Here is a 16,445-nt window from a genome sequence, read left to right as displayed (position 1 = left end):
GAAATATCCAGCATTAAGTAGAATAGCCCTAAATAACCCATAATAAATGAAAATACTTTTAAAAAACAAAACATCAAACACTGATGATTGCTGTACAAACAAAACTTAGATTCTATCATTTCACCTTTTTCTTTTATTCCTGAATGGACAATATTTCAGAAATAGGACACATCGTTGTTACAACCAAAGTAAGAAAGGTTATGACTTCTGTTATTATCCTAAAAAGTGGGGAATAAAATATGGGAGTTATTGACTAGAATTCTCTGCTACTGAAAAATTATCATATTAATCTGATACATTTCCATAAATAATAACCTTATGGTATTCAAAAATTATTGTTAGAAAACAAACTTTTCCATGACAAATAGTGGTAAACACTATAGTGTTATGATTTATTAATTATCTGTAACACTGGACATCCTTTCAATTTTAAAAAATGTTATCAATGATTGTAATAAAAATTTAAAGTATGCAATCAAGTCAAGTTACTAGGGTTGTATAAACTTAAACCTATTTTCTATGCCAGTGTAAAAAATATTCAGGCACTAATTAGCAAAAGTGAAGGAAGGAAAATCCAACATTGTTTAACACTTTTGCTGGTGTTCAGCAAAATGGAGGAGGCTTTATAAAAAGTTCTTTTAAATAAACTTCTATCTGGAGGTAAAAGTACAAAATCTGAAACTGTCTATAACAAGGCTATCTCTTAAATATAGGTTAGCACATAGTTGCAGGAAGTAATAGTGATGCTGTGAAGATCATCTGAAAAACTTAAGACCTATTCCTTTTTTTTGCAAATCTATTTTACAGTTAAACCACAGCAAATTGTAAGGGAAAAAAAAGTGTGGAGTGGGGACTACTATCCTACTCTAAGATTTGGTTGTAGTGAACAATCAGCAGCCAAGTCCAGGGAGAAAACAATACAATTGTATTTAGCATCGCATAATATTGGGAGCATGGGGAAATTTAAAGATCAAATTAAGTGACTTGACAAAGTCATATAACTAATTTGCACTGAGCCTATTCCAAACTCTGATGTTTGACCTCTTCCAGATACTTTTTTTTTTATCATTTTGAGTTAATTTAACAAAGTTTTATAGAATAGACATATGAGGCTGCATCATTTATCCCATTATTATATAGATTTTGGAGTTTGACGGTCTTGGTGTAAATCTAGCTTCTGCCAGTATGACCTCTCTGTCTCAGTCTCTTCACCTGTAAAATAATAAGAGCCAAAAGCTCTCTTGACTGCCTTGCCTCTTCCTGAAACACTGAATTCCTAGAGCTTGTAGGCCCCTCTTTGTATGCCCACACACTTCCAGTCGTTGAATTACAGAGTCGCTAAGAATCGGATATGATTCTATCCAAATTTATTTATGCCAGCTGTACCTGGTATTATAATTATGTAAATTTTTAAAATATCCATATTTCAAGGAAATTAGCACAAAAAGAAAATTGTCTCTAAAACTAATTTTGTCACTTTGGAAAGATTCAATAAAGGTGAGTTGATTTAAAATATGCTAAAGAATTGGAGGTGGACAAAGATACTCATAAAAATTAGTGAGAAATCTTAAAAATTTAATAGAAGTCTGATTGCATCACAAGGGTCTTTAAGTTCTTACACTGAAAATGGAATTAGAGATGATGCATTATGTTTTAAAAATATAAACATAAGGACTTTTATCAAAAGAATGTCTCATGTTGCTAGACTTACTGCTGCTAATTGATAAAATACCTAGCTTTGCTCATGTCAGATAAAAGGGCTTTAATTAAAGAAATAATCCTTGAGAAGTGCTCTGCGCAGTGCCTGGTGTCTAGGGAGGACTTAAGAAATGCCAGATATTATCTGTAAATAACCTAACTATTGGGACTATATAATCAAAACCAAGACACTATCTGGTGTCCTCTAAAGTATGCAAGTAGAGTTCCAAATAGGAAATTTCAGCTTGAATGGGATCATACTTTGGAAAAAAAGAAACAAAAAACAGGGCTAGCATTTATTGAATGTACTTTCTAAGTTTTCTAAGTGTTTTTCATTTCACATATAAGTGTATAAGTGTACAGCAATGCTGGTTCTTTGTTACCAACCTAGGAAAATTTTCAAATCTAAAATACAGGAAGCAAAGATGCAATATTAATATCATGGAACACAGTAACTAAAGCAATCGACAGTCCTTAGGGGAGAAGAGGAAGCAAAATACTTTGTACTAATAATATTCATAAAAACCAGAAATTAGTATTAAAATTATTACATTATGTTTAATACCCTATACTAGTAATTTTAAGCACTAGTTCCTAAATTTTAGTCAATCTGTGGCATATTCTGTTTCACCTTCATAGCTATTTTCACTCTTTGCTCCTACAGAAAGCTAATTTCTACTGGCTTCATTAGTAGGCTCCTTTGTCTCTTGGCTTCTGCTTAGGTTCAGTTAATGTGAGGCATCAGCAAGAGACTGGAGGGTAAAAAGATTGAGATCAACGTGTTCATTCCTCAGTCACAGGTTAGCAGGGTTACCTTGCTCTACTGAAGGTCAGTGTTCAGGGCTGTCTCCTGCCTCTCCTAATTCTAGTGATCTCTTGATCCCCTTGTCCCTCCAGACATAGGTTGCTAATGGCTTCTTGCCATTGCTAGCCTCCTAGTGCTTCAACCATCTTGTTGGTTTCCTTTATGCCTCACTATTCTCTTGTAGATATCACCATGAATGTCTCCAAATTTTCCTCATTTGAGTCTCTCATTGTTCCTGTCAGGGTCTTGATTGATAGTCACTGGTAGCAGGAGTGGCCAAGGCCTCAGAGAGTCAAAATGGCATTCTGGCATTGAGTTGCTCCATTTGAAGAGAACAGGATGGCTTCCTTACTGGGGAGTTAATGGATTACTACTAATTCTAGGTATTTGCTGGCAATATGACTACCCAAATTATCACTGCTGGCAGCATGTAGCCTTTACTTGCTGACATGACAATGGTGCTGCATAGAGTGAAGACTGTAGTGTGATATGGCTAATTCTGATGGCCCCAAGGATTACACAAAGGAAAAAGGACAGTTTGTCCTTAAATGCTCACTTCATGTCAGAGCGGAAGTGGAATATCAAGGTCCTCTTGTCAGCTTTAAAAAAAGATCCTATCGCCTCAGGGCAAATAAGGCTAATAATTGGCAATACCAATACACCTAGGTCTTGGTAATGGACTAATGAAACATGGGTTGGTATTAATTGATCATATACTAAGGCTCAGAATGTTGAATTCCCAAACACTTCCAATCATCCTTGTTGGAAGACACCCCTCACTTCCCACCTTTCCATCTAAGTAAATTAATATTCCCATAAATCAGCATTCCCAAAAAGGAAGACTTGATTGCTGCAACTGAGGCAAGAACCCAATCAGAAAATGCCAATTCTTTTCAGGACTCACTCCTATTAACTCTCGTTGCCCCTAGGCTCCTTTTAAGTTAGATCTTAATATAACCAAAATCAAGGCCTGATCCAGGAGGTGACAGCCTATATAGTTAAAGAACTGCAACACTGCCCATTTGTATCAGCAGGAATCCAGTTAGCACATAAGGGAATGAATCGTATCTAAGGGTTTTATACCAAGAATATGAACCAAAATGCTAGATTGTGCCAAATTTATCAATAGATATGCACTCACCTGGGATTTGGGATTAAGATTTTGCCTTGAGCAAGTAAGAGTGACTGGTTAATTGAATCCTTGATTCAATGACAGCTTATTAGTAAAAAGGTGAAATGACAGGATTTTCCTGGCATAGCAAAGAGAATAAGAACAAAGGCCCAAAGAAGTAAGAATAATGGAAAGGCTCTATTATGAATCACCTATTTCAGCCTACCACTTAATATACTTCTGGAAAGGGCTATGGGACACTCCCTTCACCAAAGAATTACACTGGTAATTACACTGGTAAAAAGCTGGTAACTGTCTTCTCTAGGTTAGAACAATGAGAGATGTTGCCAATAGATCTGGGCTCCCTGATTTAAATGTATATGTGATCTCAGAATGGTAGAGGCTCTATGGTAGGGAAGGGAAATTCTAAGTCCTACCACAGATTATTGGTCTATTGGATTAGCTCTCCATTGACATTAATCTCTGGAATCCAAATGTCATTGTAGTCCACCTGTTCAAAGTAGGGGCATACGGAGGTCAAGATATATATGTAGACTTTACTCAAGTTGATCTTACAGTATTGGGGGAACAAATAAACTTCATAATGGGAAGGATCCTTTTGTTGGTTCCCTGATCCATGGCTATTACAAAAGCCAAGAACAGTGTTGTCCAATGCAAATGAGTCTACACAAGTAATTTTAAATTTTCTAGTGGCCATACTGTAAAAAGGTTGAATTAAATTCAATAGATTTTACTTAATAAAAAATATCATTTCAACATGTGGCACTAGCCACAGATGGCTAGTGGCTACCACACTGGAGATCACAATCCTAGACTTAAAGATAGTTAAGTTAAACCTGAAAGATGTTAAAAGGGGAGGATTCCTACTACACACCCATTTATATTGTTTATTAGGCTAATGCAAGCTAGATGGTTCTGTGGATGCATGCAGTCTTAATCACATCAAAATGTCAACTGCACATGCAGTTCTAGCTGTAATATTTCTACTGGAACCTATTAACATAGCCCCTGATACCAGGTAGGGAGGTACTAACTTAACAATTTCTTTAGAAAATAATTCCTTATCAATAGATCTGAAGCACTTTGCTTTCACATTGCAGGGACAGCATACTTTTATTATCTTAGCTTAAGGGAAGGTCAACTCTCCTCTTTGTTATAGTCCAAAGAAATCTTGTTCATCTTGACATCCCACAGAACATCAAGTTGGAACATTACATTCACAGTACTGACTGGACACGGTGAGCAGGAAGTAATAAATACCTGAGATGCCTCAGTAAGATATATGCTAGAGGACAGGAGATAAGTGCCACAAAAAGTTCAGAGACTAGCAGCATTAATGAAATGTTATGGGCTTGGTGGTCTAAACATGTTGAATTAGGTCCTCTATAATAAATAAAATGGCTTCATCTTGCTCCTTTCATAATGAAGAAGGAGACAGTTTGTATGTTGCTCTGATATATGTGCTAGGTGTTCAAGGGAAGAATCTTTCTGCCAGGGATCAGAGTTCTAGAACTGTCATAGTGGACTACTCCCTGGCCATATGGCATCTCAAGATGCTAAACTAACAGGTAGAGAAGTGGGTTATTGATTAGTAACTTTTCCAGACTACCAAGATGATTTTTGGGTTGTTGCTACATTTGGAACACCTCCTTTTTTTTTTTTAAAGTGCCAGATAATCCTGGTTATTGAAAAATTGCAGTAATACAAAGAAAACAGGACCATCAAATACTCAGAATTTGTAGAAATTAAGGTTTGGGTCACTCATCAGATGGAGAATCCTGTCCAGCCCAGGTGCTAGGTGCTAAAAAAGAGGGTAAGAGTAAGGGGAAAATGGAATTGGTAGTAGGGGAAGAAAGCTATAATGATCAATTTAGGCTTTCTGAACCATTAGAGAGGCGTGGACTTTAGCAGCTATATTTTATGTAATACTCTATTACAAAAAGTATTGGCGATGGCAAACATTTTAGGTTATAGTTAGAAGTATAACTGAATTCATATCACCTGTTGATGATGTAGTAGCTGGATGACACCCTCCTCTGTCTTTCATTGTTCCATTAAATTCTCCTTAATTAGCCAGTCTGAGTATCCCATCTGTTTATATATCTATAAAATCATGACTTTATATACCAAATTGCAACATCAGCATGATTATGGTTAGGGTCCATGTCTTTATTTTTTTGAACCTCAAAGTAGTAGTATACTTATTTATATAAAATACACAATTTCACAGAAAGAGCGTTTACTTTATACATACAAACTTTATAATTAGACAGAACCATATAAGTAGTGTCAAGTGTCTGACCTGGTGAAAGCCAACGGGAATGGCCTACTTTTGGCATAATGTCTTTCTCATCCCTCATTTCATTAGCCACCAGTCAGGAACCCCTAGATGAGTCATGACTAATTTGCAAAAAAGATGCTGATTGCAACTGCCCAGTTCAATAGAAACAAAAACCAAGGTGTCTTCTTCGACACCACCAACAGGGATGGATATGTTAAAAGAACAAAAAGGAAATCATGGCAACACAAACAGAGGCTGAGCTTTGAAGGCACTGAACCTTCTAAGGGTAACAGAGCAATCCCACGTAAAGTAAAATGTATACATTAAACCATGATTTTTAAAGCAACACAATTTTGTAAAGAATGATACAGATGTTTAAAGCTATATTTTTTCCTCAACTTCATGTAATAGATAATGTTCATGAAAATCTATGTTTTATACAATCTGTGGTCAACTGGGGCAGCCTGGAGGGCTCAGTGGTTTAGTGCCTGCCTTCGGCCCAGGGCCTGTCCTGGAGACCTGGGATCGGGTCCCGCATTGGGCTCCCTGCATGGAGCCTGCTTCTCCCTCTGCCTGTGTCTCTGCCTCTTTCTCTCTCTGTCTCTCATGAATGAATAGATAAAATCTTAAAAAAAAAAAAAAAAAATCAGTGGTCAACTAAATAATGCTTTAATAAACCAGAGTGCATGGCTAGCTAAAGGAAGTAACTGTCACATCTTAAAAACATCTTTCAATAAAGAATAATTTTTATAATAAAGATGTAATTTTCATAGGATAATGTAAAATAAAATATAAAATGTCACAGTTGGAAATAAGGGAATTACTTTGAATCAAGGAGGAAAATAACTACATATACTTAAAATATTTTAACAATTGCATTCGTTTTTCTGTAACTGCTCCAAATTTACAAGTTAATGTCTAAAACAATTTTACACATTTCACTTTCATGTTAAAAACTAAGTAAAACCTTAAGGATTAATAGGGAAAAATGTAAAAAAAAAAAGATAATATAAGCATTACCTCACAATCCATAGCACTCTCTAATATAATTTGTCAATGTAGATGAAAATATCACTTCCATCATATCTTCATATTAAAATTAAATTTTAATATGTCATTATGGACAGGAGGAGGATATAAAACTGGCTTGAGAGTATTCTATATTAATTTTCCACCTTTAACTTCTTGGTTATGGCAATTCATGCTAAAAGTCAAATGAGATTCATTCAGATTTCTAATCATTCTTTCTCTTTTAGGTACTATATTCCAGTATTTTAAAAATATCACACTTACTATAAATTTTTAAGTAATGATTTATGAAGCAAAGAAAAGTTTCAGACAAATTCCAATGACTATATTTTGAGAGTTAAAGAAACAAGGAGCATTTAAATGAAATATAAAATACTCTAACAGCCAATGAACATAATATTTTCAAGTTTAAAAATAGCGGTATTTGATTTCCCACTGAGGTCCCAGCCTGGACACTATATGAACTGAAAAATATCACAGGTTTCATCTCCTCTGTGGTAATATCCGCATGTAACTATGATATTTTACTAGATTTTCCATTATCCTGGATTCACCATAATGACTGAATAATTATAAAATTAAAAACCATAGAAAATCTACAGAACAGTTGTTTCCTTACTTCAAGAGACTCTTCAGTTGACAGTGCTACTACTTTCTGCCAAGTCTGTAAGTCTATAAAAAGGAAGGGCATTTGCATCTTGCAAGATTTATCAGTTATTCAATGTACACAAATAAAAATATTGTCTAGCTCATTCCTAGCTATGTAAGTTTCTCTGTATTATTCTATAACACTTTCCTGAATTCCTATATTTTAGCTTTCTTCTCAGAGTCAGACACACTTACCAGAGTGGGTCCTGAGGTGTCCTGTGAGGGCGTCCCTTCTTCTACAGGCATAGCTACAAAAAGGACATTTGAAGGGCTTCTCTCCAGAGTGTAACTTTATGTGTCTCAAAAGGTTGCCCTTCTGAGTAAAAGAAGCTCCACACTGGTTACAGTGGAAGGGACGTTCACCTGCCAAAAGGAAAAGAGGCAGGAAAGATCAAGTAGGTTATGTGTAAGTGACTAATCTGCTGTACACTATTAACTGGAGCCAGTTCTGTGTGCTGAGAATATTCTTCTGCCTCTTCAGACTTCTAAACCTTTATCTTCCTAAAATGTACTAATACTGAAGCTTTAACTTTAGGTCAAGTGCAGTTTCCTCTCTTGATATAAATTTTACAGGATTCCTGTCACTGACTCAAAAGAATCAGTAATAGCATTGACCATTGTTTGAACAACTAAGAACCATCACTTTATTGACTTTACTGGTTGCTTCATATAGAATATTTCAAACCTTACAATGATATTACTAATTAGGTATCCATAATTTCAATTTGCAAATGAAGAACTTGAAGTTCAAGTATCAAAGTATCCGACTGTAGTTAAAGAGCTAATAAGTACTCACATTGATAGGAATCTTGCTCAGTTGGACTACAAAATTTTGCTCTATTGTACCATGCTATCTCTTTTAAAAATACATAAATTTTGAATTTGATTGGAAGGGATCTTTAGTCTAACTCTCTGATTTAGCTGATAATTTTCTGACCAGGGCCCAGGTTACATAGTTAATTATCACAAAATCTCCCAAAATTAGCCCAGACTCAGGTCTCTCCATTCCCCTAGTCACTAATAGTAAAGGCTCTGGCAAAATTTCCTGATATAAATAAGGAAAGTCCAAAGAAAATTATTCATCCAGACATTTCCTGTATATTCTTTTTTTTCTTTTAAGATTTTATTTACTTATTCATGAGCAACACAGAGAAAGAGAGAGAGGCAGAGACACAGGCAGACGAGAAGCAGGCTCCATGCATGGAGCCAGACATGGGCCTCGATCCTAGAACTCCAGGATCATGCCCTGTGCTAAAGGCGGCGCTAACTCTCTGAGCCACCAGGCTGCCCTGTATTTTCTTTTTGTTGTGAAAATAATTTGAGAGAAATATTTTCTTTTTTCCTATTACTAGATACTGCTATATAAAACTGTTTAAGTCAGAATTATCAGTTTAGTCTATTGTCATCAACTGGCTGTTACCACTGTCACTGAACATAAAAACATGTAGTAGAGGAAGCAGTAAAATGAGCAAGTAGGGTCAAACCATGAAGAAAGTAGTATTATTTTAAGTTTGCTGATATCTATGCATGAATTAAATTATAAATTAATATATAAATAGTACAAGTAGTAAAGCTCAAAGTTTAGAATGGAAATAACAGTTTTAAAGAATTCACTTTTGGTTTAACTGGACCATTTTTGTACCTGAGATAAGATAAAGATTATGAATTTTAATACTTATAAAATTTATACTGAATTCTCATGTTTTGTATCTTTAACTGAAACATTTGAAAATACTGAGTAATGAAACCTCAATATTTTGGGAAGGCCTTTAATTAATGCAAAACTCAATGATTCTATTAAAGCTAGGAATCATAAAGATGATAAACTGGCCATTTTTTTATAATTGCCACTGCACATTCTATCACACAGATTTGCTATAAAACCTAGAGAAATTAAAAATTGATATATCAAGTTGTCTCAAATTCTATACTAATTGCTCAATTTGGAACTTATGAGATACATATCCAAAAAAATGTAATCTGTGTGTTTGGGTAGCAAGGGCAAAGGTTTTTCTTACAAAATCTGAACTACATTTACAAAAAGTCCTTGTACATATTAAGTGGAAAAATTTATATTAAAGTTACCTTAAATTTTATATTTCCCTTGTTTGATTCATTTGACAAAACTGACAAATCAACACTAAATACAGCTTAAAAGATAAATCTGAAAAACCTCTTATATGAGTCTTAAAAACTAATCAAAGTTTTAAAATCTAAATTTGGTAAATCTTAACACACAATTTGTTGACATTTTTTTTTAATGAAATAACAGTCTACAGCTTTTTAAAATCAGGAATTTCTACTCCCCATTTCTGCCATGGAATTACTAATAAGAAAGAAGGATGGATGCACTTCCTTCATGAGAATTTTTATACCATAGGAAAATAGCAAATGCAAATTATACTTTTCACTCCAAATACTTGATTTTACTTTTGAAATCTCTTTATGTAGCGTCTCCCAGGCAAGTAACAAATTAGTATGCAATAACTTTAAAATGAATTAAATTAGTTCGGTGAACAAAAACATTTGCCTTTAGAAAATACTCCTGTAAATGCTAACTTAGATTTTCATTAAGCCTCCTACAATTGAAATATTTAAAAATTCCTAATTTAGAGTACTGAATTTGTCATTCCAAGTAATGCTAATCAAAAAAAGAAAAAATAATAAGGATAACTCTCTTTAAAAAGAATTTTAAAATTCATCTAATTGACTTTATGAGACTAATGACAGGGTAATTTCATTTTTACATTTACAAAATATTCCAGATACCTTCAAATATTTTTTAACAGAATTCTTCTGAATATATATGATCATCCTTAAAGGGGCAGGAGAAATGAAAAGGGGTCTTAGGTACATCAGGAAACACTATTTGTTGCTGACTGTGTCTTAGTGTAGAGGCATTTGCTAACTATATTCTCATGGCCAGGGAAATAAAGGCATGATGAAAGTAACAAGTCATGCTCCCATTTTTGATTAAGAGGAAGAAGAAATGATAACAATGCACTTTGATTTCAGTTGGATGAAACTTTGAGAAATACTGATTTGCTTTACATGAATTAAGTCTTGAAATGGGACTATGAGATACGTGTAACATGATCTGATATTTAGTTAAAAGATTCCTATATTGTGTTTGTGCCTTGAAACAACACATCTCAATTATTTTTTAAATAATTTGCTTTTTCTTTACCAAATAGGCTGAGTCAACTAGTCCCTTTCGAATCAGTTTAGGCTTTGCCTGAAAAATAATATTAATCATGTTCTTCAGATATAAAGAAAAGCAAACTTCAGGAAAACACCACAAATGCACTAAATACACTGTACAGTAATCCAACTGAAAAAATCAAGTAAGCTATTGTATCTATGATATCTATGTATCCCCCATGGGTGGATACAAAAGTCTGGATTAACAACTCTGAATCCAAGAGAACAATTAATACGTAGCCATGCTATCATTCATTTATATTCTTAATCTGTTTTTTTTTTCTTAATCTGTTTTTTGTTTTTGTTTTAAAACTACTAATCTGTTCAAGGACCTTTTATAGTTATTCCCAGAATGAAGTTATCTACTCTTATTTTGAAATAAATAATATTTCAGTATTTTGTATACTTTTGTAAATATATATTTCTAGATCTGTTTAAATATTCAACTGTAATACAAGTATATATGCATCAGTTTGCTTTGGTGAATCAAAGACAGAGGCTGTTCCTGTGTTGGATGGAACAATTACCTACAAATATGAAAAATCCCAAGTACCTGTTAAGGGGGCCTTGGAGCAAAAGAATGGTTCCACAAAGCTACAATGTACAAAAAGTTACAAAGATGGGAGTCCTCTACCCAAAGAAGGGCAAAGTTAAGGATAGTTTATATTTATAATGGTCCACATTAATCTGTGTTTATGCATGAACTGATATACTACCCCTACTTCTTTTATTCTGCCTATATGGCAGTGAAGAGTGCCTGGAGTATCCGATGACAATATTACCTGATTACCTACTAAAGTAGCAACACCAAGAAATAACACCAAGCTGTTTATAAGACACTGGAATTGGTACTTTAGTAGAGTTTGAAAGAGAAAGAAGAAGAAGTGAATTAGATATGATACTCCACAACATTTTAACCGAGTAAGGCTGTGTATCTTTTATTATTATCAATTATATATTAGATATTCTATGAGCTAAACATACAAACATGTTTCCTAAAGTCTTTATATGGATTTAAAACAGTGCCTTTTATACGAGCTATAAATAATTAGAAGGGAAAATTCTAAAATGAAGACAGTTTATGACATTAATGAGAAAACATTTGGTTAATGACTAGACCCTGACCACATTTTTTCAATCTAGTTTAAATTAAAAAAACAGACTTTCTATTCTTGAAGAGTACTAAAATGGAATTGAAAAGGTCATGACCCATTCAGATGTATAAACTGAGTCACCAGAAATACATATAAAAATAGCTACTTTAAAGATACATCACAATTTGAAGGTCAACAATGTGTGGCAGGTATTCCAAGCTCCCCTATGAATGGCTATTAACTTTAAAGAAACTTTCCATAAATAAACATTCATTAACAATAAAACGTCATTGAGTTGCAAGAGGATTTTATTTTGTCCAATCTCCTTGCCTTTACTAGTTGAGTGAATCCCATATTTATAGAACTTGTGGAAATCTGTATAACTATTTAGAAACATTCTTCATGTCAATTTGATGATTTTTCAGAATCAAAATTCAACTCTACTTATAGTAGTAAATATCAAATGAGCAGTAGTAGAGTTGGTATATAATTACTCTTGTGTTTACAAACCAATAATCCTCATGAAAATCACTGCAAATGCAGTGAAATATTGATTAACCTAAATATTCAAGAGGCATGCTCAGGTCCTCTGCATTTTCTTAACTCAGATCATAAAAGGTTTATTAGAAATCCTACAAAAATTGTTGTTAGCATATTTTTAGCCTTAAAAATATGCACACTAAAATTGCACACTATATGCAATTCAACTGAAAAGTCATTAGACTGCTTTAGTTTATATGTTGCTAGAAGAGGGAAGTTACACATTTGAATGGGTGTTACCTTCCTCAATATAATCACTGTGAGATAATGAATACATTATAACTTTGTAGAACTCTTCTTTTAGACCTGCCGTTAACATTACTTAGTGAGCACAGAAGAAAAGTCAACTCATTATTTTATAGTCTTTTCCTATTTTTCTTATCAAATACCAAACTTGATCTTTTAAGTTTTCTAGAAAAAAAATTTTAAGGTAAAAAACATCTGCACTAGTAACATAAATATTTTTTAAATATGCTGTTTAAAAAGGAAATTAAAAACAAAACCAAAAGTGAACATGTAACTGCAGAGTTGGAATAAGGGTACAGGTTCCAAAGCTGATTTTAATGTGTAACTTCTTGTTATAACTTTTAAGTCTTATGGTCATATCTCAACATTAAATGTTGGTGCACTGAGATACCAAGCATAGTATATTTGAGCAAAACCAGTCTGGGCATCAGAAAGCCTTGGTTTTAGCCTCATAATCCCCTAAATACATAAGGGATAATGGACACATCACTTGTCTGGGGTTTCAGTTTCTTCATGTGTAAATGAGAGATTTGGACTAAAAAGGCTTCACTGTACATTGTATCTCTCATGTTTTAAGCACCTACTAAATAAATTTTCTAAATAATTGATTTAGAAATCTTTTAAATCAAATTCTTTATTGTGATTTATTTCTCTTCCAAAGAGAATCATATTTTAAAACCCTGAGAGCTGTATAATGATTAATATAGCTAATGATTAATATTTTGCTGTATAATATTACTTTGCATTATAGTTAAAGGTATCATCTTTAAATCAATTTCCATATGAAAATTTCTTTCTTACACATAATCTCATTTATGTTTCTTTCTAATTTAAAAGACTTTTTCTCATTTTGCCAAAGGATTTGGGGAGATTTAAATAAGGCCTTCTCATTTGGCTGTGTTTTTTTTTTTTTTTTTTTTTTATGTTACTCAAGTGTCTACAGGTATATATTAAATTAATCTGAGGTTTCTTTCCTCACCCTATTCCATGATTACACATTCCTACCAGCATACCCACCATCCTTGGCTATACTGCATCCTATATATTTCTTTGCAAGAGTTGTAATAATAAAAAAATTACAGGAAGATGGTAACATCCTCAAACTAGGGAAAGTATTTGCCTACTACAGAGACCCATGGTAGGCAAAGATTGATTGGAAATTGTATTCCAAGAAGTTAACCAGATAAGGTGAAAATGATCCACCTCTATATAAATGCATGAGTACCATTTTATAGTATAAACTCTTAGCTAGCAAACTGTATTACCTGCCCATGGGTATGGTAAAATATGTATAGAAATACAAAAAGATTAAGTTACACAATGAGATTCTCCTATACCTTTTGAACCCTTATCATATTATTGCTATATTAAGAACTGTGGAAACTGAATCCCAAACTTCTTTTCTGATATGCTATTCAGATTTGAAGGCTGGAAGTCAAGACCCAGGCTACTCTCTGCTTTTCAGCAATCCAATACTAGCAGAATTCTGAAAAGGTAGTTTCACCACTGCCACCCCTGAATAAAAAGGAAAGAGAATAGATGTCAGGTAATATCAACATCAGATGTCACAGGCAGTCATCAGGTTATTCTTTCAGCTGCTTACCAGTGTGACTCCTTTTATGTACCATAAGCACATTGGGCCCAATGCAAACCATGCCACAGACGTCACATTTCAGTTTACCATTCGGAAGCCGGATTCCTCCCTCGCCTTGAAGCTCCTGGACTTTCCTGTTGTCAGCCACCTCGCTGCTCTCAATTAGGGGTTCTTCTAGGCCGCTACCTTCATCATGGCCCCTGATCTCATCTTCACGGCTCAGGGGTTTCCTGTCACACTCTTCATCACTCTGCATTTCTAGCTTTACTGAGTTTGCTGTAATTTTAAAAAAAGAAATGAAGACATGTTGAATGCAAGTTATGTGTTGTTACCTACATCGCTCTCTTCTCCACCCAGTGCCATTCTATTAACATTGATGGGAATGCTACATGTACCATCAGCAATGCAATGTGAATACATACTGTGCTCTAAAACGTTTTAGTGACTTTGGCATGAAAGTGAAGAAGGCTCAGAAAATCTCCAGGTAAACAGAATGACATTTTATTTCTATGTACATTTCTTTCTTTAACTTAGTTATATACTTTTAAAGCAATCTGTAATTCTGGTATTGGCTTTTGAGTTTCTCACTACTGAAACTCAGTATTGTGTTTGAGACCAGATTAGATATTGCTTAACCCACTGAGCCATGCTTCTTAACAATCTTATACACACACACATATAAATTACACATACAATCATATAGTATATATGATTATATACAATCACATGTATGACATATATAAAATACACACTAGGGCACCTGGGTGGCTCAGTGGTTGAGAGTCTTGGCTCAGGTCATGATCCCGGGGTCCTGAGATCAAGTCCCAGGACTTCTGCAGGGAGCCTGCTTCACCCTCTGCCTGTATCTCTGCCTCTCTCTGTATATCTCTCTCATAAAAATAAAAATCTTAAAAAATAAAAATTAAAAAATACACATTATATATACATATATATGTATATATAAAATACACATTCTGTTTCACATCAGAGTACTTGTATAAACCTGCTTTAGAACTGAGCAAGAGAAACAACTTGGGATCTTAATCTAGCAAATGTCTTAGATATATGAAGGCATACTGTCAAGGCAAATATCCTACAATCAGATTAAAAACATATTCAATGAAGAGCTATATAAATGTAGGGCAGAGGCACAGACCTCACATGCTCTTAAGCTACTCTTTTTTTTATATGAAAAAAAATTCTCTATGGAACACATTAGTCTGCAAATCAAAGTATTCCAACTTTAATCTATGCACACCAAAAAGCAGTGAATGACAGGAATGGCATAGCATGCATGCACGCACTTGTGACTGTTAAGAAATTTAATGCCTTCTGTTTGCTGTTTTTGGATCATCCCACAGAAAAGTTGGAATTTTGTTAGCACAGCCCTCATTCTGGATTGCTGACAAAGTCTTTTCACAAAGCAGAAACAGGCTTTAAATGAATACCAGTTTTTTATCCAGTGATCTTGAAAATTTCTTAAGAAATCCTATCAAAGTTCCTGAGCAAAACAAATTATTTGGTACTACTTGAATGGAGGAAATACATTCATAAAAAGGAAGTAAGTTCTCTTTATTGCAATTTTCTTAGAGAAACCACACATTCTATGATTTGTTATTAGTACTTTAAACAGGTAGTGCTATCAAAATGGCTCTTCCCCAGATCGCCTCCCTGGAACACCCCTTAGAATAGAGGCAGCGCGGTACAAAATGAGATCACTGCATTTAGTCCAAAGACTGCGGCGTTCACATTTATTAGCAGTACAATCTTGAACTAATTATTTAACCTCTGATTCTTTTGTCTTTTGTTTGCAAAGCAGAAATAAATTCAAATTACAAAATGAAGCTTAAGTAGAATAGTTCAGCTATCATGAGTGAGGATCCTGTAACTAGACTGCCTGGATCTGAATACCAGCTCTGGCATTTACTGGAAGCAGCGTCATCTTTTGTAAGATACTTAAGTTCCCGTGAACTTTATAAAATGAGGATGAAAATGGTACCCATTTTCTCAGGCTGATGTGAGCAAATACAGACAACGGGCTTAACTACTGCTTTTCCGGTGACAGTGTTCTATTTTTTCTATAGAGTTTATGAAGATGAGTTATGGTATGTAAACTCCCCTGAGATCTACAAAAGATTATACAGCCTTCTTGGCCCCATTTCTAATAGAATACCTAC

General features: G+C 34.1%; 1 protein-coding gene across 12 annotated transcripts in view; it reads right to left on the bottom strand.

Annotated features, from left to right (window-relative positions):
- Nucleotides 1-16,445, bottom strand: part of IKZF2 (IKAROS family zinc finger 2) — a 153,945-nt gene that overhangs the window by 42,901 nt on the left and 94,599 nt on the right. For 10 of the 12 annotated variants that reach the window (XM_077885544.1, XM_077885541.1, XM_077885547.1 and 7 more), the window contains 2 exons: nucleotides 14,278-14,544; nucleotides 7,789-7,956 (listed from right to left, as the gene is read on the bottom strand). In XM_077885544.1, the coding sequence (XP_077741670.1) occupies nucleotides 7,789-7,956; nucleotides 14,278-14,544 (435 nt within the window). The remainder of the gene's footprint in view (nucleotides 1-7,788; nucleotides 7,957-14,277; nucleotides 14,545-16,445) is intronic. The other 2 variants (XM_077885550.1, XM_077885551.1) reach the window with 1 other exon arrangement.

This window comes from Canis aureus, chromosome 36 (genome assembly GCF_053574225.1).
Source record: "Canis aureus isolate CA01 chromosome 36, VMU_Caureus_v.1.0, whole genome shotgun sequence".
Classification (NCBI taxonomy): domain Eukaryota; kingdom Metazoa; phylum Chordata; class Mammalia; order Carnivora; family Canidae; genus Canis; species Canis aureus.
The sequence above is the reverse complement of the archived record's forward strand: the minus strand, read 5'-3'. Positions and strand labels throughout refer to the sequence as shown.